Below are 20054 nucleotides of genomic sequence, written 5' to 3' on the forward strand. Positions count from 1 at the left end.
GTTGCTTCACCGAGGAAGTGGAGCTGCTTATTCAGAGCCCAATCTTGCATGGTGTCGGGAGGCTTCAAGGAGCTAAGTGGGGGAAACACCCAGCTGGGTGCCTGACCCACAGCCAGGGTGTGCCAGGTAAATGAGGGCTATTAGTGAGACTCCCATGCCCAGGGAAGAATCAAAGGCTGGTCCAAGATAAGGGACAGGGGCTGAAGGCGTGGGAGTTGGGGGAATGGTAGGGTGAAGGATCTGTGAAGTGGGGGAGCAGGCAGGTGCTTACTTGGTGACCCCAGGAACGGCTCCCACACTGCACGCACGGCTGCGCTTCAGGCTATTGATCAGGCTGCTCTTCCCAACATTGGGAAGGCCTACAAAGGAGCAGCAGATGGCTCAGGGCAGGAAGGGTCCTCAAGAATATCTGGGACAGCCTGTGTGTGGGAGGCCCAGGCAGGGGCAGTGTGACCAGGCCATGGGGGAGCCAAAAACAGAGCCTGGCCTCCTGCCTTCCCATCCAAGGCCCTGACCAACCCCCTCCATGGTCTTTCTACCCCTCTCCTCCATATGTGAGCAACCTGGCTAGATGTGTCCCTCTTTCTAGATGTGGCACTCACCTCCTACCTACAAACAGCCTGGGAAAGACGCTCAAAGCAAGGCCTCTGTGACAAAATCCAGTGGAGGGTGGACACTGGGAAATGTTGTAAGACAGAATCATCCATCCTGATATATAATTCACCTGGCAGGGGGTGGGGGGAGCTCATCTCCAGATGTCAGTCTCTGAGCAGCTTTCTGCCCGTGGTGCGTGTTTTTTTGTTTGGGCATCTGTGAGCACCTCTCAGCCTATGGATGTTCTTGTCTATTTCTTCCTCACTGGGTCTCTCATTCCCACCATTCTCTTTCTCTGTGTGCTAGAACTTACACATGTACTGCTCCCTCACAGATGTGCCTGTGTATATATCCCTCATGTATAGAAGTCTCTGTATATCTTCTGTCTCTTGGTTGTTCTCATTCTAAATACCACTGCTTTTCCCATTTCTGTCTTTCTCACTCCATCTTTTTCTCTATCACATCTTTCTTTGTCTGTGTATCTCTGTGTATCTAAGCACCTCTTTCTCTGCCGGTTTGTCTCACTGTATCTCATTCTGGCCATTGTCCTTTCTCTCTAATTCTCCCCACCCCACCAATTCTACCTCTTTGTAATTCCCTCTATGTCAGCTCCTCTCAGCTCTTTCTGTACATGTTCCTTCTCTCCATGGGCTTGTCTCTCTACATGTATGTCCTTCCGTACGTGTTCCACTGTGTCTCTTTTTCTCTGTGCCTCCCTAATGCCCTCTGTATCTCTATTTCTCTATATATACATATATATCCGTCTCATCATAGACGTGTATTTGTCTCTGTGACTCTGGGGCGTGACTATGTCTGAGGGTCGAGTGTATCCGGGCACGTGTCTCTCCGTGGCTCTATTTCATTGGGGAGGGGAAGCGGAGTTGGGTGAGTGTATGGGAAGAGCTTGGTCTGCATGTATTTTGCCTCTGGGTCTGTACATGTCTCCATACATGTGGATGTGTACATGTGTTTGTGGATCTGTATGTGTGCATAGGTCTGGGGGTGCATTCCTCTGTGTCTGCATCTTTGTTCCTGCCTCTATGTGTATCTCCCTCTGAATCTCTCTCTATCCCTGTGTTTGACTCACTCATTCTTTCCTTGGGTATACATGTCTGCCTCTCTACTTACATGGGAGGGTCTCTAGCCCTCTTATGTTTCTCTGCAAGTCTCTGCGCACACTTCTTTGTGATCATATCTCCCTCTCTCTGCATGCCTCTGTCATTCACATCTGTCTTCCCTTTCCACTCCCCACCAATCCCACCATTTGGCTTCTCAAATCTTCTGTGTCTACTCAGGTATGCAAATCTATACCTTTTTCTCAGTGTCCACCTTCACTTCCTCTCCCTGCGGGTCTATCTCTGCCTCTCTCAATTTCCCTGTTCCCTTCCCACCAGCCTTCCCTCAGTACCCTGGGTTCCAGGTTTGAGCCTCAGCTCTGCCTTGTCTCACCCAGGGCTGAGCCCTACAAGTCCCTTTCCCTCCTCTGAGCCCCAGTGTTCTTATCTATGAAAGGGAGGTGTTCACCCCTCCCTCCCACAGCTCTGGTAGAATGAGATGAGGCCAACTCCAAGCCCGGCCCCGCACTTTTGGTCCATGGTTCTAACACTCAAACCATGGTGGTGATCCTGAGTATGCCTTCCCACGTCCACCTATCCAAATTACAAATCACAAGACCCTTCCTGAACAGTTCCTCTCCTCCCCCCACAAAAGTAACATGAAGTTCCCAGAATCCTTTGCCCCAATGAAGCCCCTGCACAAGGAAGAAGCCTGGGTCCCATGACCTCCCCCAAGGCCTTACCCACAACGCCCACACGGATATGGGTGCGCACTTCACCCAGGCGGCAATAGTTCCCCAGAACCCTCATGAGATTTTCAGCTCCAAAGCAGGCTTTGCTTTTCAGCAGTGACTCAGAGGCTTGATCCACTGGCACACTGCAGCGATTCTGGAAAATGAGGGGTATTATAGAAGAGGCATCAGGTGGGAGATGTGGTCTCAGCTCAGATTTCCAACTTTCAGGGCCGCCTCCCTGTGATCACTGAAACCCCCAGCCTGAAGCAGAGGACTTCTCACATAGGCCCTGAATACCTGCCATTTCCCTGCTTCCACAAGGCCTATTTTTCCACTGTCTTTGTACCTCCAGTCTTCTCTGTCCCTGCCTGTCTCTTGCCTCCCTCAGCAGGGGCAGGATAGCATCCTTGCCTCTAGGCAGGCCAGGTTTGAGTTCAGCTCTGCCTCTCACAGGCGTGTGCCTGGCAAATTCTGATTTCATTCTCTGGGCCTCAGTGAACCTCGCCTACACAGTGGGGACGTTTGCCTCCCTGTCTGTGGAGAGAAGAGATGGTGCCTGGCCCACATAAAGTCTACCTTCCCTTGATTCCTCACACAGGTCAAGGTCATTTCGGCCTCCATCTCCTTACTCCTGATGCTACCTCCTCTGCCTACAATGCCCTTTCGGCTCTTCTTCTGTCCTTACTTACCTACCACAGTACTTCAAAATAGGAATTGACTTAAATATCTATTAATAAGAAACAGATTAAGGAGCTATATCCTTGAAGTGGAACACAAATGAAAGAAAACTGTTAAAAAAGGATGCTTATCACATTTTTGCCATGAAAAAGGCCAAAAAATTATAAAGGAGATATCATGTTTCTCCCAGATGAATAAAGATTTAAATGTTTAATGATATCAAATGTTGGCAAGGGTGTAGGGAAATAAGCCCTCTCACACATTCATCTATCCCATTAGTGGGAAGATAAATTGGTACAGCCACTGAGGGGTGGGGGTGGAGGAGGTGGGGTGCTGGGGAACAATTTGTCAGTGACTAGGAAAATGTAAAATGCAAAAAGCCTATGACCCAGCCACTCTACCTCTCAGTGCCCAACCTACACAAACACTTGCCCACTAGCCAAGACGTGTAAGAGTACATGTTGTAGTACTGGTTATAATGATAAAAAAAAATTGGAAACTAATTTTATTTAGCATCAAAAAGGTAGAACTCTATAGAAAGATCTTCAAGGGAAAAAAAAACAAAATGCAGGATGACATATATGATACTCGTTAACACTATTTTCTCTTTATAAACACATCCACATATAATATAAAGCACAGAAAAACATCTGGAAGGATACACACCAAACTAACAATGGTGGTTACTTCTGGATATGGATAAAAGAGTTTGGAATTAGAGGTACCAGCGTAAGGATATTCAAGCTTCCATCTATACAGTTGACCCTTAAACAACACGGGTTTGAACAGCACAGGTCCATTTATATGCAAATTTTTTCACTAGTAAATACTATAGTACTACATGATTCGCAGTTGGTTGAATCTGCAGATACAGAACTGCAGATATGAAGGGCCAACTATAAGTTATACACAGATTTTCCATTGTGCAGAAGGTGGATGTCCCTAACCCCTGTTTAGTTCAAGGGTCAACTGTAATTGTTTTTATTTTTTCTACTTTATTTTTTTAAATAAATAAGTTCTATACCTGGTACAAAATTGAAAAAACAAATGTCCCCCAGGACCCAGTTTCTCTCCATCAAAGCAACAAATGTTTCTGTATACTTTAATATCTTACATTGAAAACACATTTCTATGTTAATGATATAATTAGAAAACAGTGTAGCCCCAGGCTACCCTGAAAGAGGCTAGATGTCCCTGGCCCCAGCTTACCAGGTTTTTGACCTGATGCTGGGTGCTAGCCTTGAAAGCCACAATTGGCAGCTCATTCCGAAGGTATTCCAGCCACTTCTCCACAACCTCCTTGGGGACCAGGTCTGGGGAAAATAGGAACAGAGAGGACTGGAAAGGAGAACATCACCTCGATGGCTCACTCTAAAGATGCAGCCACCCACATCCAAGACTTGGCCCACCTCCTGCCAACAGATATCTCCCTAGCACTGACAGTCCCTGTCCAGTCCCCAGGTTAGAGTTAGAAAGGACAGTCTAGTCTAGGGGACCAGTTGGCCCTCCCTGAGGAGACCTGTTTCCTCAAGGAGAATGGGTAAACAGCTCTATGGTCCTAGATGCCTTCCTTCCAGACCAGGGGGCCCAGGGTACCAGAGGCCTCCCAAAGACAGTGCTTCCCACCCCTCCCTGGATCATTCTAGGTTGGGCCAAATGTCAAGAATAACCTTGACAAAAATGGCTACCATTTATGAAGAACTGAACATGTATGTACCAAGCACTTTATCATTAATTCTCCAACAATCCTATGAGATTGGGACAATCACAGCCCATTTTACACCTAGAGAAACAGAAGCTCTCAGGTGACATGACTTGTCCAAGATCCCAGAGAAAACAGACAGCAAAACTGGGATGAGACCCAGACCTGAGTGACTCGTGAGCCGATGTGCTCTTCTGCCCCAGTGTCCGGGTTCCAGCTTGGGAGAAAAGAGGAACTCTCCAGGGTTGGCCAGTCACAGATAAAGCTCAAAATGGCAAAAACAGGGGACTGAAAGGCAGACAGGCTTTAACTCCATTCCCAACTTCTGCTGTACTGTGTGTGTGGTGTGTGTGTGTTTAGACAAGTGACTTCACCTCTCAAATCCCTGGCTTTAAAAACTCAAACAAGAATTCCTACCTTGCACAACTGTTATGGATACCACTGAGTTGCTGGGTGTCAGGGTCTGGTCCAAGCTAGTTTTTCAACAAGTCCTGGTCCCTGCCTTGCCTTACCCAATACTGCCCAATACCCACCAATCTTGTTCAAGACCAGGACCAGCTTCTTGTTGCCTTCTGCCCGCAGGACAGTCTCCTCCATTTGGAAGCAGCGGCAGCCCAATGGGTCCCTGGCATCCAGGACTTCTAGAATCACATCAGAGTATTCCACCACCTGCAGGGCAGGGAATGAGGGATGAAGGCAGGGAAAGAACTGGGTAGCAATCAACAGGCCCATGAAAGAAGAGGTCTCCATCTTAGGAAAAACAGAAGCAGAGAGGAGACAGCACTGGATTGATGCCCTCCCTAAAGGGCCTTAAGAAATGCGCCCCCGGGACTTCCCTGGTGGTGCAGTGGTTAAGAATCTGCCTGCCAATGCAGGGGACACGGGTTCAAGCCCTGGTCCAGGAAGATCACACATGCCGCAGAGCAACTAAGCCTGAGCGCCACAACTACTGAGCCTGCACTCTAGAGCCCACAAGCCACAACTACTGAGCCCGTGTGCCACAACTACTGAAGCCCACATGCCTAGAGCCTGTGCTCTGCAATAAGAGAAGCCACCACAATGAGAAGCCCACGCACTGCAACCAAGAGCAGTCCCCGCTCACTACAACTAGAGAAAGCCCACGCACAGCAACAAAGACCCAATGCAGTCAAAAAATAAATAAATGAATAAAAATTTTTTAAAAAAATGGGCCTCCATACCTTACGGAACTCCTTGTAATAAGCCTTCCTTGTGGCCTCATCATCCAACTGAGGAAACATATTTAATTCCTCCAAAACTTCCTCCTAAAGGGAAAAAAAGACAATGGTCCAGGGGAGGAAAGAGAGTGAGAGCTGTCTTTGGCAACCATGGGAGGCTGGGAGAGCCATGTGAGTCCCAGCCCACCAAAGAGCAGCTTGTAATAGCCAACAAAGCCAGGAACTAGAAGAAGAAAGGATAGACCCACATGGTCCATGTGTGTGCCTATTTGTAAGTGTGTGTTTGAGCACCAGCTAGAGGCCTGGGATTGCACCTGAGTGTATAAGGGAGGAATGTAAGAGGGAGGTATAAGTGAGAAAAACAATCTATGGGGAATGTGGGATGGAGGAAGCAAAATGTGTACTTTATATTAGAAAAGGAACTTTAAGTTGGAAAGTATATATTCTGTGAGATGAGACTATATGCCAGAAAGGCAGTAAGAGGTCCTAGAAAGAAGACTCTTCTCTTAACTTTCCCCTCACGTTCTCATTCCTTCTCTCCCCCTGTTCCCTAGTCCAACGCCTCCCCACTCCCAGATCCCAGTCTTTGGGTTCCAGCTTGGGAGAAAGGACCTAACCAGGGTTGTCCAGTCACAGATAAGGCTCTTCACCTCCCTCTCACCCTCCCTCCATGTCCCTACTGTTTCCCGTCTTCTCTGAACTGATTCTCTACTCCCCCTCCAACAATCTCACACCCTTCCTCTTTCCTTTTCACAGATCAATGGCAAAAGATGCTTTTGAGCAAACCCACACCAGTCCTACCCAGGGGCAAAGACTGCTCTCTTACCTTGCGCTCAAACTCCTCCTGGCGTCGCAGGACATCCTGACAATAGCTTTCAATGGTCCTGCGTCGGTGTCTCTCTTGCTCCCGGGCAGCCTGCTGCTTCTCCCTCATCTCCTCAACCTAACAAGTGAACGCACACCAGGGCTGTAGCTGACTAGGTCTGCAGTCTAAGGGAGGGATGGAAGACCAAGAGTAACAGGGAGCAGGTGACAGAGGGAGAAAACAGTGTGACATGGCACAGGTGGGAGGAGCAGGGATACAGGAAGGGAGAAGATATGACAGCAAGAGATAAGGGGTTTGAGAGAAAGAAAAAGACAAAGAGATGAAGGAAGGGAAAGTATGGCAGACACTAATACAAGGAAGATATGTGAAGCTGAGAGAGAATGTGTTCTAAGTAGCGGGAAGCACTTAAGACCAGAGAGGAAAAGAAAACAAGGTCCTGGGATGCTCCATCATTTACAGAGCAGCAAGAGACAGCAGAAAAGAAAGGACATCCAGGAGAGTGAGATGACAGGAAAGCCAAAGTGAGAGTGTTTCAAAAAAAAAATCATGGTCTCAAGTGCTGAGAATTTGAATAACATGAGGGAAGAAAGTTATCCATGAGTCTGATACCAGAGAACATGCTGGTGAGGCTGGCAGGGGTCATTCCAGTGGAGCAATGAGAACATAAACCAGACAGCCATGGACTGGGAGGTGAGCAAATGGACACTAAATCAAGTATCAAGGCAACTGCCCTCTCTTCCCCTTTCCACAAACAGCCTCAACAACCCTAACAGTTCTGGCCTTTGCCTTTCAACATTTCTGTAGACCTGGCAGTCAAGCCAGGCCCTCTCTCTCCAAGGGAAAGGGCTTACCCTCTTCTTCTTTAATTCAGCCTCCCGATTGGCATGATCATTGGAGTGAACAAACTGGGGAGCGGAGGCCACTTTGGTGGCTGCTTTCTTCCCATTCTGCTTTGCAGGCTGGTCACCACACAACAGGGAAAAAATGAACAGACTTAATGAACACATGGAAATCACCCTTCCCAGCGGGTGTTAAAGCTGCTCAGAAGTGTAGTTGTTGGGGGAAAGAGGAGAGAAGCAAACAAAAAGGGCTCTGTCCCCAGAGGTCTGCCCATCTGACTAGAAAAAGACCCTTCTTCCCCTAGCCAGGCAGGGACGTGCAGCCCTTGGAACAACAGTAACAGCATCACCTAGGCACTAGAAATACCAATTATCAGATGCCAAGACAGATCTACCAAATCAGAAACTCAAGGGTAGAGCCCAGCAATCTGTGTTTTAACCAGCCCTCCAGGTGATTCTGGAGGGCTAGTTAAAGTTGGAGAACCGCTGCTCTGACCCAAGTCCTACGTGTCCACAACTTTCCCAGCAGGACCAGAAGATCCAGGAGCTGGGGCCAAAGACTGTTTGAACCTCCCTCCTCTCCATGAGCAATAGGGACTTGGGAATTAGACAGACTCAAGTCCTAGCTGTGCTACCTTGAACCTAAGAACTTTCTCACTGAGGCTCAGTTTCTTCATCTAAAAAATAGGATGATGACAATCCCTAACCAAGGTAAACCAAGCACAAAGCAGTACATGGCTTGTGGTGGGAACTTAATAAATGCTGCTGCTTCTCTGCTGAAGCCACCCAGAGAGGGAGGGAAAGCCAGATCTACTGATTCCAATGCAGTGCTCTGTTTGGAGTCACCCAATATCTACCTGGTTTTGTGGGCCTCTTCTAGGGTGGGTAACCTGTTCCTGACCTTGTCGTCACCAATGGGTATACCTTACCTGAGCGTGGAACCAACTTACCTTCTTGCAGCCTTTGGAACTTTTACCTGGCTTTTTATTTTCTAAAGAAAGAAAAAAAAGCCATCATCCACCTACCCAACATTTGTTGAACCTTAATGGAGGTCAGGCCACACTGGGAACCTAAGGAAGCCTCAGACACCATGTCTGTCTAGGCGCACAAGACAGACACGGAGCTGGCACCAACAGTGTCAGAGGAGGTACTGGATATAAATGTTCGGGGTATTCAGTGCAAACTGAAACAATTCTTAAGGGAATCCTGTGAAGAGAGCAACTTGAAGGTGCGCTTCTGACTCCTTTCTCTCTTCCAACTTCTAGCTGGGGCAGCTCAACAATTTTGGCACCAGGCTGAGGTGGGGGGCTGGTAGCATGGGAAAGTGATCTGAGGGTTAGGGTTAGAGTTAGGGACCCTGGTTAGTCCCTGGTTAGGGACTCTGAGGAGTCCCAGCCAGCTAAGCCAGAGTAGATGCCCTCAGCACATGGGGAGAGAACTGTCCCTTCCTGCTGACCCTGCTCATGTCATTGCCTCCAAAGGGAATTGCGCTACACAGCTAAACTGCAACCTCCCTTTGATTTAAGGAGGAGAGAGTTCACCTTCTACAATCACGCCTTAACAAAGCCCAGCAACTTAAGGGGCCTCTTCCCACTTCAATGAGGAGTCCCGTCTGTCATCTCCTTCACAGCTGGCCTCTCAGAAAGAATGGCTTCCCTTAATTCTCACCATTTGCAAGGGGGCTAAAGGAATTCTTACAGGGGGAGGTTCTGGAAGGTCAGGATATATGCTACAAACAAATATAGGAGCAGCTTGAGATTATCAGAGAACAGGCTCCCCAATCACACTAGGTGGTTCACGCCAAAGCAGAGTTAATGTAGGAAACAGAGGAGTTAAATACTACTGCAGGACTTCCCTGGTGGCACAGTGGTTAAGAATCTGCCTGCCAACGCAGGGGACACAGGTTCGAGCCCTGGTCTGGGAAGATCCCACATGCTGCAGAGCAACTGAGGCCGTGTGCCACAACTACTAAGCCTGTGCCCTAGAGCCCATGCTCTGCAACAAGAAGCCCCTGCAATGAGAAGCCCGCACACCACAACGAAGAGTAGCCCCCACTTGCTGCAACCAGAGAGTAGCCCCCACTTGCCGCAACCAGAGGAAAGCCCATGCGAGGCAACAAAGACGCAACACAGCCAAAAAAAAATTTTTTTAATAAATTAATTAAATAAATAAATACTACTGCAAGTTCTTAAAGAGATTCAAGAAGATACTTCAAATGAACTGTGTGAGAAAAAGATTCCCAAAATTTGATATTGAATAAAAATTCAATTGATGTAGTGAAAAACAGAACAGACATCACTAATAACCAAATTAATAAGCTAGAAGGCCAAGGGAAGAGCTTGCTTAAAACAGGACAAAAATCCAAAGAAAAGTAAAAACAGGGGCTTCCCTGGTGGCGCAGTGGTTGGGAGTCCTCCTGCCGGTGTGGGGTACTCGGGTTCGGGCCCTGGTCCGGGAGGATCCCACATGCCCCGGAGCGGCTGAGCCCGCGAGCCACAACTGCTGGGCCCGCGCGCCACAACTTAAAAAAAAAAAATGTAAAAACAGAAAATGGAGAATGGACTCAGGAGAGCTAGTATCTAAATTAACAGGAGTTCCAGAAAGAGAAAAGATACAAATGGAGAAGCAATTATTTTTTAAAATAATAGATGAAAGTTTCCCAAGTTGAAAACAGGACTGAGGCTTCAGACTAGAAAGGCGCATGGAGCATCAAGATTAACAAAAGACATATGCCCTAGGCATACACTGATGAAATTTCTGAACTCCAAGGATAAAGAGAAAATCTTGTAAACTTCCAAACAGAAGGCATTCCCAACAAATGTGAGAGAAGCAGACAGCCTTCTCAAATCCACAATTCTGAACACTTAAGACAGAAGAATAACCATTACAAAGTACTGAGACAAGGGACCGTGTTCCAAGCTAAATTCCTATAACTGATCAATATTTCACTCTTACGTGAAGGTAAAAGACAGACATGTGCAAAGATTACCACCTGTGTTCCCTTTCTGGTAAAACTACTTGAGGAAGTATACCAGCAAAAATAAGTATAAAATCATGCTAAAGGTCTCACTTTGGAAGAGTAGGGCAAAAATAGTTATTTAACTTTGGTAAAGTGATAAAAAAATTTAGTTATGCTTGATATAAATATGAATGCAATTACCAACGTAATTTTAAGTCCTGGTGGAGGATTTCTTTTTAACTTGTTAAACTTTTTAAAAGTAATAAGGGAATAAGAAGAAACAAACAAAAAAATATAAAATAAGATGGTAAAAATCAGACCAAACATATTAGTTATCATAATGAATGTGAATGGGCCTAATTTCCCCATAACAAAAAAAAAATCAGATCCCAAGTCTCCTTTTCTTCCAAAGTACTCATGTTACAATGAAAAGAATGTGAGGTTTGGAAGGAACCAGGTCTGGCCATTTTACTCAACAATTTCCATCGGCCTAACTTCCCTGGAAAATGAGGGCCTGCACTGGATACAGGCACACGATGAAAGAAAATACATCACTTAAAGTGGCGAAAAACGTCTGCTTCAGAGAGGAGAAGGAGAGGGGAGGAGAAGCGAGGAAGAGGGTAGGGGTGCAGTCACCACTCACAACACTGCAACACCCAGGAGCCGCTGTTACTGTTTTTTAATAGCTTCAGAGAGAAAACAGCTACCATTTTTTAGCCAGCCATACCTAGGTTCCTGTTCTGGCTCAATAACTACCTAGCTATATGACCTTGAAGAATTTCCTTAAATCTCTCTGACCACCAATATCTCCATCCACCAACTCTCATATCAATACTCAAAGGTGGATCTCTCCATTCATCCATCATCTCCCATACTCTCACCCCACTACATCCCTGTATCCCCAGCCTGGCAGTGACTCTGCCCCCATCCTCCATCTACCCCTGCATCCGACTTCCCACTATGCCCTCTGAAACTCCCACTTAGGAGATCAGCACTCCCCTAATTCTTCCATCTTTTCTTGGGAACAATTCCTCAACCTCCTGCCTTAATAGAGACTCAGCTCTCCCCTGAGGACACTGCTTCACCTGCAGGCTTGAAAGGTGGCTATTAGTTTATATTAACATGAATACCTTGGAGCCAGTAGGTGCAGGAGGTATCTTGCAGACTCACCACTGCCAAACCAATTTCTCCCTCTTGTTAAAAAAGAGGGGGGAGGGGGGAATCCTACTTTTTTTTGAGACTGCTGCTATGCCTGTCACCTATGAGTCACTTTTCCTCTTTTACTGAAGCACCTAGCTCATAGCTTTTTTTTTCTTAATTATCTTTTTTAAATTTTTGGCTGCATTGGGTCTTCGTTGCTGCACGTGGGCTTTCTCTAGTTGCAGCGAGCGGAGGCTACTCTTCACTGTGGTGCACAGGCTTCTCATTGCGGTGGCTCCTCTTGTTGCAGAATACAGGCTCTAGGTGCACAGGCTTCAGTAGTTGCAGCATGTGGGCTCAGCAGTTGGGGCACGCAGGCCCTAGAGTGCACAGGCTTCGGTAGTTGTGGCACGCGGGCTCTAGAGTGCAGGCTCAGTAGTTGTGGTGCACGGGCTTAGTTGCTCCGCGGCATGTGGGAATCTTCCTGGACCAGGGATTGAACCCGTGTCCCCTGCACTGGCAGGCAGATTCTTAACCACTGCACCACCAGGGAAGTCCATAGCTTTACTTTCAACTGAACTCCTGCCATCATCAACCTGGGCAACTTTGGCGATCACTGGGCCCCTTCCAATGCTCAGGTTTCCCACTTCCTTGACATCCCCATTCCATATAGCCACCTGCCCACGCATTGCATTGGTGACATCTATGATCATCATCTATAACTGCTTGTACTTCAGAAAGCAATCTCAGACACCCCTCTCAACTATCTTCAAGCACATTTGTTCAACCTCCTAGAGACTTCCAAAACACTGGCGCCACTCGGTTCTTTATTCAACGGCCACCCTATTTCCCTCCCTGTGCAGCTTACATTCCAGTCTGTCATTACGATGGATTACATACCTGTGCCACCAATCATTGATGGTTGTAAATCTTTTAAATGATAAAACGTACCCTCCTTTTTAATAGCCATTCAAAAACGTACAACAATTGAAACTGTATGTGAACACTCTTTCTAGGGCTTCTCAATAACCTTCCCAGATCTAATCATTATCATTACCATTTGGGTCCAAGGTATCTCTAGCCCAGGGTGCAGGGAGCTGCACCATGAAGCACCTCCCCCATCTTCCGCTGCAATCATCCTAGTTAGTCTGATCAAGACTTCAGTTGCAATTTAACAGTGAAAGTCTTTGTTTTGTGTGCACATGTAAAGTTTTTCTATTTAATTTAATGTTCACCATTTTCCCACTAATGCAGATATGTATGATTGTTCTTTAACAGGTAATACAGTCAGATGGTTCCAAAGTAAAACCATGTCAGATGTAGAAAACAAACTTATGGTCACCAGTGGGGAAAGCGGGGGAGATAAACTGGGAGATTGGGACTGACATATACACACTACTATATATAAAATAGATAACTAATAATGACCTACTGTATAGCATAGAGAACTCTACTCAATACTCTGTAATGGCCTATGTTGGAAAAGAATCTAGAAAAGAGTGGATATATGTATAAGTATAACTGATTTCCTTTGCTGTACACCTGAAAGTAACACAACATTGTAAATCAACTACACTCCAATAAAAATTATGAAAAATAAATAAAAATAAAACCATGTATTCTGAGAGATCTCCCTCCCACACTTGTCCCTAGCCACTGCAGTCCCCTCACCACAAGAAACCACTTTATTAGTTTGTGATGCATCATTCAGTTTCTTTATGCAAATACAAATTTATATTCTTATTTCCCTCCATTTTCTCCCAGGGAAGGTAACATACTATGTACTCCTGTCAGCAACTTGCTTTTTTCACTTAACAAATCCTGGAGATCTTTCCATCTAACAGTTTTTCCATATAATAGTCTTTCCATATACTACTTCCTCATTTTTTTAAACTGCCAGGGTTCCTTTGTATGCATACACTCTATTTCCCCAGGTAATTATTGTTTTTCATCACTATTAATAATTCTATTACCAATAAAAATTAATTAAAAAATAATACTTCTATTATTATCTTGTATTTGATATTCTTAAATAGAGTATAACTACTTTTGTTCACTTTTCTTGTGTTACGTGAAAAAATGATTATTTGCTTTTGGTATTAACATAACCAAAGTCTGATTCTTGATGAAATTTTTATGATTATATAAAGTAAGTGAATTTTTTTTCACCAAGCCCTACATAGGCAGGGCCACAATTCACACAGAATACAAGGCCACTGGGTTGCACAATTCTCATCCAGTCTACCCAGTGTGCTATCCAAATGTTATCATTTTCTGCTTGGGCCATAGCAGGATAAAGGCAGGGAAGCACAGAACCAGACCTGTCCTACTGCCTTTGCCTTCCCTCTTTTAAGGAAGAGTCCATGTATCACATTTGTCTTCTCCCTCTAGGCTGTAAGCATCATGGTGGGAGGAGGGGGGGATTGAGTTAGCACTATTAATTGAGACATTCTAGTGCCTGGCATACAGTAAGTGCCAAATAGCTATGCCTGGTCATGCTGGGCCCTTGGGACACAAAGATGAACCAGATGTCAGTGAGAAGTTAACAGTGTTGTGAAAGAGACAGACCCAATCATAGAGTCAACAGCCCTGGTTCCTGTGGGTACACAGACAAGTAGAAACCAAGGGAGGAGGTTAACAGGAGGGATTCCCAGAGGAAATGATGTATAAGTTGAAATCTGAAAAACAAGCAAGAGTTATCCCATTAAAGGATGAGAAGGAAAGGGAAAGAGTCCTGAAGGCAGAAAGAACAGCAATGTATCCACACTGTCTGTTTCATAGGTAAGAAAAATCCAAAGCTCAAGAGAGATCAGACAATAATTCAGTGGCAGACAGTGTATGCATCCTCTGAGGGGCTAAACTCCAAAGAGAAATGAAGGTTGAATCTTTAAAGCTAATACTTACAGACCACTTATTATGTGCCAGGCACTGTTCTAAGTGTTCTACCTATTTTAATTCATTAAATCCTCACAACAACACTGGTAGGCAAATACTATTACTGACTGGACAATTTACAAATACTGTGCGTCTGGACAATTTTTTTTTTCTTTTTTTTGCGGTACACGGGCCTCTCGCTGTTGTGGCCTCTCCCATTGTGGAGTACAGGCTCCGGACGCGCAGGCTCAGCGCCCATGGCTCACGGGCCCAGCCGCTCCACAGCATGTGGGATCTTCCCGGACCGGGGCACGAACCTGTGTCCCCTGCATCGGCAGGAGGACTCTCAACCACTGCGCCACCAGGGAAGCCCCATTCTGGGAAATTTTTTAAAATACTATGAATATTCATTAAAGCTTAGGATTGGGAAGAAGTGGTAAAAGAAACTCACTGTGTCTAAGTTTCACCATGATGACTAGCTTGAAAGCAGGTAGATTCAAATCTGCAGGCTTTTTTTTTCCTGTTGGAATGAGAGAAGAACCAATTTGAAGACAGAGAGAGGAACCACAATGCTATAAGCCCCTTCTGAGCCCCCTGAAGGCAAAATAAAATGTTAAAGAACATGATAAGGAAGCCCTAACAATTAGAGGAATCTGAGAGAAGGGGTTATACTGGAGCTGGCACCTGGTATGGCTGAGTATAATTAATTATAATAATAATATTACAGGGAAGGTAGTGTCACACTACCCAATGGGAAATTAGGTCTAAACCTCTCTTCCTGGGTGGAGTCAGTGCCTCAGTGCATCAGATATAGGATACCCCAGGTAAGGGACTAGCACTAAACCTCTCTAAGGGGAGAGTGGTATGCAAGGACAATCTGTTTCTACAAAGGGTATTAACTGCACCTCTTTTCCCCAAATAGGGGGTTCTCATTTACCCTGGAAGTGGGAGGAAAAGACATATCCCAGGAATCTACCCTGGGGAAAAGGGACCTCAGAATAGGGCTTTTTATCTGTATGTCTATGTGGACTGAGGTCAGTGCAAAATCTTGGGGGAGGGGGGAAAAATGTGCACCTGTATGTATGGCTGGGGTCTGTTCCTTGGTGACAGGGGGGAGGAGGGCAGGATGCCTTTTGTCACTCTACTCCAGGATACAGAGGAACTAGATAAACCGGCACAGTGGCTGTGTGCATCTCCGCTGCATGGGAGAGGAGCACAAGTCTACATCTGTAAGTTGTGCAGGGACCGGGGCTGGGGGGTACTTTGAATCACTTTATCCTAGGGAGGGCCATGAGATGGGACTGATATACCAATCTCCACTACAAGGTGACATTAGTGCCATGCTAACAAAGGGGGGAATTATGCAGCTTTGCATGAATGGGGTCTGCACCTTGCCCGCAGTGGGTTACTCTAGCCCCTTCCATGGGAGATGGGATGGGGCACGATCTGTTTATCTCGTGTACGGGTTGAAGTCAGCAGCGTGTTAATATTGAAGGAAAAGGACCTCTGGTTCTCTGCATGGGGGAGGGGGGAATGCAGCTATACATTCAATGGAACGGCCCTTACAGTAGGTGGGGGGGGGGGGGTCCTGTGGGTTTTTTTCCTGGATAGGGAGAAAAAGATCTGAGCTCCTCTACCTCGGATAAGGGGGTAGCCCATATGCACGCACTATGGGGTGATCAGTGATGTCACTGCTTCTCAACATTGGAGGGCACCTCTCTGCTCCCTTGGGGTCTCTCCTTTCCTACAGTTGGTGATTCTAAATCCTTGGGGAAGGGGGGAGAGGAGGGATGATCTGTGTCTACCTAAAAAAGAGAATAAATCTGAGCCCTTCTTCCCCGGGTACCCCAGGAGAGGCAGTTCTGACTGTCTCTTCATGGGTTAAGGTCTGCTGTTGTTTGCTGCAGGGCATTTTTGGGTCAAGCCTTTACAAATTCAGTATGCCAGCACCTGGGGAGGAGGTGGTGAGATCTGATTTTCCATAATGGGGACTCACTCTAGCCTAGAAGGGGTAAATCTGCGTGCTTCTCTGTGGGATGAGACTTGTGCCTCCAAACACATAGGGAGGGGTGGTCTACCGCCTCTGCAGGAGCGGGGGCGAGACATCGGTCAATTAGTTACACGGGGGCGAGGTAGGGAGGTCTCTAGGTCTTGACGCTAAGGGAAGGAGGCTCACTCCTCTGTATATTAAAATTTCGGAGCTCCTCTATTCTGGTCGTCAGGCGGGGGTGGGGGTAAATACATCAAAGCCTCTGCCTAAGGGAAAAGGTGTGCGCTGAGGTGGATCTGTGTGCCTTAGCGCCAGTAGAAATCTGCGCCGTTCAGCCTCGTGAGGAGGGAGATGTGTCTCTTTACGGGTGGGGTCGATGTCGCCACACCTTCGGGGTGTCCACGCCTGTCTACACCGGGAAAATACGGAATGGAACCTCACTACCCTAAAAGGAGGAGGGCACTCGACGCTTCTCCACACAAGTGGGGTCTGTAACTCTCCATACAGTGTGTCCAGGGGTCTATACCTGTCCAGATGAGGTGCGTCCGTGCCCCTCTACCCCGCAAGAATGTGTTTGGGCGCATGTCCACAGGCGAGCAATCCCTGCCTCTCATCCGGGCCCTTCTACCCTGGAAGGAGCCCGACTCTTCACCTCTCTATTCCAGGGCAGAGGGCGCCTCGGGTTTCACCTGAAATAGTTGATCCTTTCGGCGCGGCGGGCTGGGTGAGCGCTCACCACGAAAAAAGAGAGTCGTGCCTTACCTCCACTTCCGGCGAAGATCTGAGAAGAGAATACAGTACAACACTGTCAGCCCACAGACTGCGCTCGCAGCATTAGACTTCGACTTCCGGATCCCAGCCTCGCTGTGAGCGTACCCGGGGGCGGGGCTTAGGATTGACAGCTCGCTCCCTCCCGTCCCTTCCCCGGGGCCGCGCTGGCCCCGCCTCCCGGACGCTCCGTAAGGTAAGGAAATAGCCGAGCAGGGGAGGCGGCGAGGCGGCGAGGGGGGGAGGCGGGGAGGCGGCAGCGGTTTGTTGGCTGGTGTGGGCATATAACCTACTTGTAAGACAAGTTCTTGTCTGCGGGCCTCTGCCTGGCCCTAAATATGTATGTTCTCGAATCTTAGTGACCAAGTGATCGCCAAGGCCGCATCAGACAAGGGTGGGGGGGGTCGGTGCCTTTGTCTACAACGGAAGATGGCGACGGGCAGGGTGTGAGAAAATGGCCGCCAGGGTCACATGTTTTGCTGAGTATACCCACCTGAAATGACTAGGTTAGCTGCTCCCAGCAACCGTCCCGGCTTGCGGGGTCCCAGAGGAACCCTGAGGGAGTCACTCAGAGCTCTTTCTGCTGCAGCGCAGATCCACGGCCAGGCCTACAGACGGAAGAACTGGAAGCCTCTCCCACCCATTTGCCTTCTTCCCCTCCTCCTCCCTCCCTCCCTCCCTCAGGCCCCAGAGCAGAGTCCGCTGGAGGGAATGGATTTACCTCTGGAGTGGGGGCAAGTAAGAGTTTCTTCAGAAGCCATCTCAGGGAGCTCCTGACCTGGCTGGAGAATGAGGTCTCCCCCTTAAAAAAATAATTATTAGTCTGAAAATGTCTTCTTCCTGATAACTTAGTTCCAGCCACTCCTCTTCCTCTAGCCTAAACTTTGGGGTGAGGCCGAGCCCCTGTACCCCAAGGATATCAACCTCTAGCATATCCAGGCAGAAAATGACTCCCTCTGCCTACTCCTACCTCTTACGTACGAAGGACTCACTGCCCCTACATTCATGGAAGGCTTCTAAACTCTTACCCTAGAGAAACACAACTCCTCTGGACCCCAAACCAGCCCTAGCCACCTTCACCTTCCCCCCTGCATTAGCAAATTCTTCCTTTTTCTTTAAGACCTAACTCTTGTCGCTTCTATGAACTTTCCCAGCTGAGAGAGAAACTCAGAGCACCTTGTTGCATTTATCACTTAGTATTATAATCATTTATGTGGCTGTATCTCCTCACAGGAGAGTGAACTCCCTGAGACTAGGAGCCATCTATCTTCGCGCCCTCAGCAGGACCCAGCACAAGACTGGTACAAGGCACGCTTCAGCAAATGTTTGTTAAACGGGTAAGTTTACGGGCCTACACCACAAATCAATGGGAAATGGACATTTTAGTAGATAGTGCTGGGAAATTTGGCTCACCATAACGAGAAAAATAAAACTGGATCCCTATTTATTTCCACATGAGAGGGTGGAGAATATCTTTGTGACCTAGGACTGTGGAAGGACTTTTTAAACAAAGTCCGAAATGCACAAACCATGAGGAAAAAATTTGTGATGAAGTCTTTGATAGGAATGAAAATTGGTATTACTACTTTGGAAAACAATTAAGAATAGTTAAACAATCAGAATAGCTAAAGATGGCCCTGGGACCCAGCAATTCTGTTAGAGATGTGTGTGTGTGTGTGTGTGTGTGTGTGTGTGTGTGTGTGTGTGTGTGTGTGTGTGTGTGTGTGTGTGTATATGTATGTTAAGTCCTAGAGAAATTCTTAAACATATGCACAAGGAGGCATGTGCAAGAATATTCATTGCAAAATAAAGATAAAAGGAAAACAATCAAGAAAAGAATATTCATCACAGAACTGTTAGTAATAGAGAAAAAAATCTCAACAATCTAAAAGTTCACCAAAAGGAGAATAAATAAATAGTGGTGTAGCCACACAACAGACTACTATATACAACAGTAAAAAAAAAATGAACCAGAATTGGTTATATCAATCCAGATTAATTTCAGAAACATACTGCTGTGATAAAATGCAAGTTGTGGAAGGATACATGATGTGTGAGACCATTTATATAGATTTTTTAAAACTAGAAAACAGTGCACTATGTTGTTTATCAATTACATAGCTATGTAAACAATATTTTTTAAACAAAGGAATTAAACACCAAATGCAGAATGGTGATTACCTCTGGGGAACAAAATGAGAGAAAAATACACAGGGGACTTTGACTGTCTAATATTTTATCTGGGTAATAGGTACATGGGTGTGTGCTATATTATTCTTCATACTTATTTGTATGCCTGAAGTATTTCATATTTTTTTAGAAAGACTGTGAGGATCTATAACAAAATTAATGGTGTCTAAATCTAGATCAGTGGTTCTCAAACCTGGGCTGCAGCAGAATCACTTGGGAGAGCTTGTTAAAATACCAGATGCTGGGCCCCACACCCAGAATTGTGTTTTAGTTAAGTGTGTATTGCATTTCTAACAAGTTCTCAGGTGGTGGTGGTGGTGGTGGTGGTGGTGATGAAGAAGAAGAAGAAGAAAATGATGATGACGATGAAGCTGCTGCTGCTGCTAGTCCAGGTACCACATTTTGAGAACTGCTGACAGAGAAAATGAAATTATCAATGAATTTAGTTTTCTTCATTGTGCTTTTCTTTGTTTTCCATGTATTCAATGAGTGAGTGTTACTTTAGGGAG

General features: G+C 46.5%; 1 protein-coding gene and 1 long non-coding RNA gene across 4 annotated transcripts in view; one reads left to right on the forward strand and one right to left on the reverse strand.

The window, feature by feature from the left end:
- Positions 1–17460, reverse strand: part of GNL3L (G protein nucleolar 3 like) — a 28984-nt gene extending 11524 nt beyond the window's left edge. The window contains exons 1-10 of the mRNA XM_030850116.3: positions 17350–17460; positions 15049–15117; positions 8575–8615; positions 7637–7744; positions 6786–6902; positions 5963–6046; positions 5297–5432; positions 4271–4374; positions 2393–2537; positions 272–359 (exon numbers count right to left, since the gene is read on the reverse strand). Of these exons, the coding sequence (XP_030705976.1) occupies positions 272–359; positions 2393–2537; positions 4271–4374; positions 5297–5432; positions 5963–6046; positions 6786–6902; positions 7637–7744; positions 8575–8615; positions 15049–15067 (842 nt within the window). The 5' untranslated portion in view covers positions 15068–15117; positions 17350–17460. The remainder of the gene's footprint in view (positions 1–271; positions 360–2392; positions 2538–4270; positions 4375–5296; positions 5433–5962; positions 6047–6785; positions 6903–7636; positions 7745–8574; positions 8616–15048; positions 15118–17349) is intronic.
- Positions 17276–20054, forward strand: part of LOC115849146 (uncharacterized) — a 28273-nt gene continuing 25494 nt past the window's right edge. For 2 of the 3 annotated variants that reach the window (XR_009560810.2, XR_009560808.1), the window contains exons 1-3: positions 17597–17861; positions 18589–18692; positions 19844–19937. This is a non-coding gene — a long non-coding RNA (uncharacterized lncRNA). Of the gene's footprint in view, positions 17552–17596; positions 17862–18588; positions 18693–19843; positions 19938–20054 lie in introns of those variants that run through there. The other variant, XR_009560809.1, reaches the window with a different exon arrangement.

The sequence above is a fragment of the Globicephala melas genome, chromosome X, assembly GCF_963455315.2.
Source record: "Globicephala melas chromosome X, mGloMel1.2, whole genome shotgun sequence".
In the NCBI taxonomy this organism is placed as follows: Eukaryota; Metazoa; Chordata; class Mammalia; order Artiodactyla; family Delphinidae; genus Globicephala; species Globicephala melas.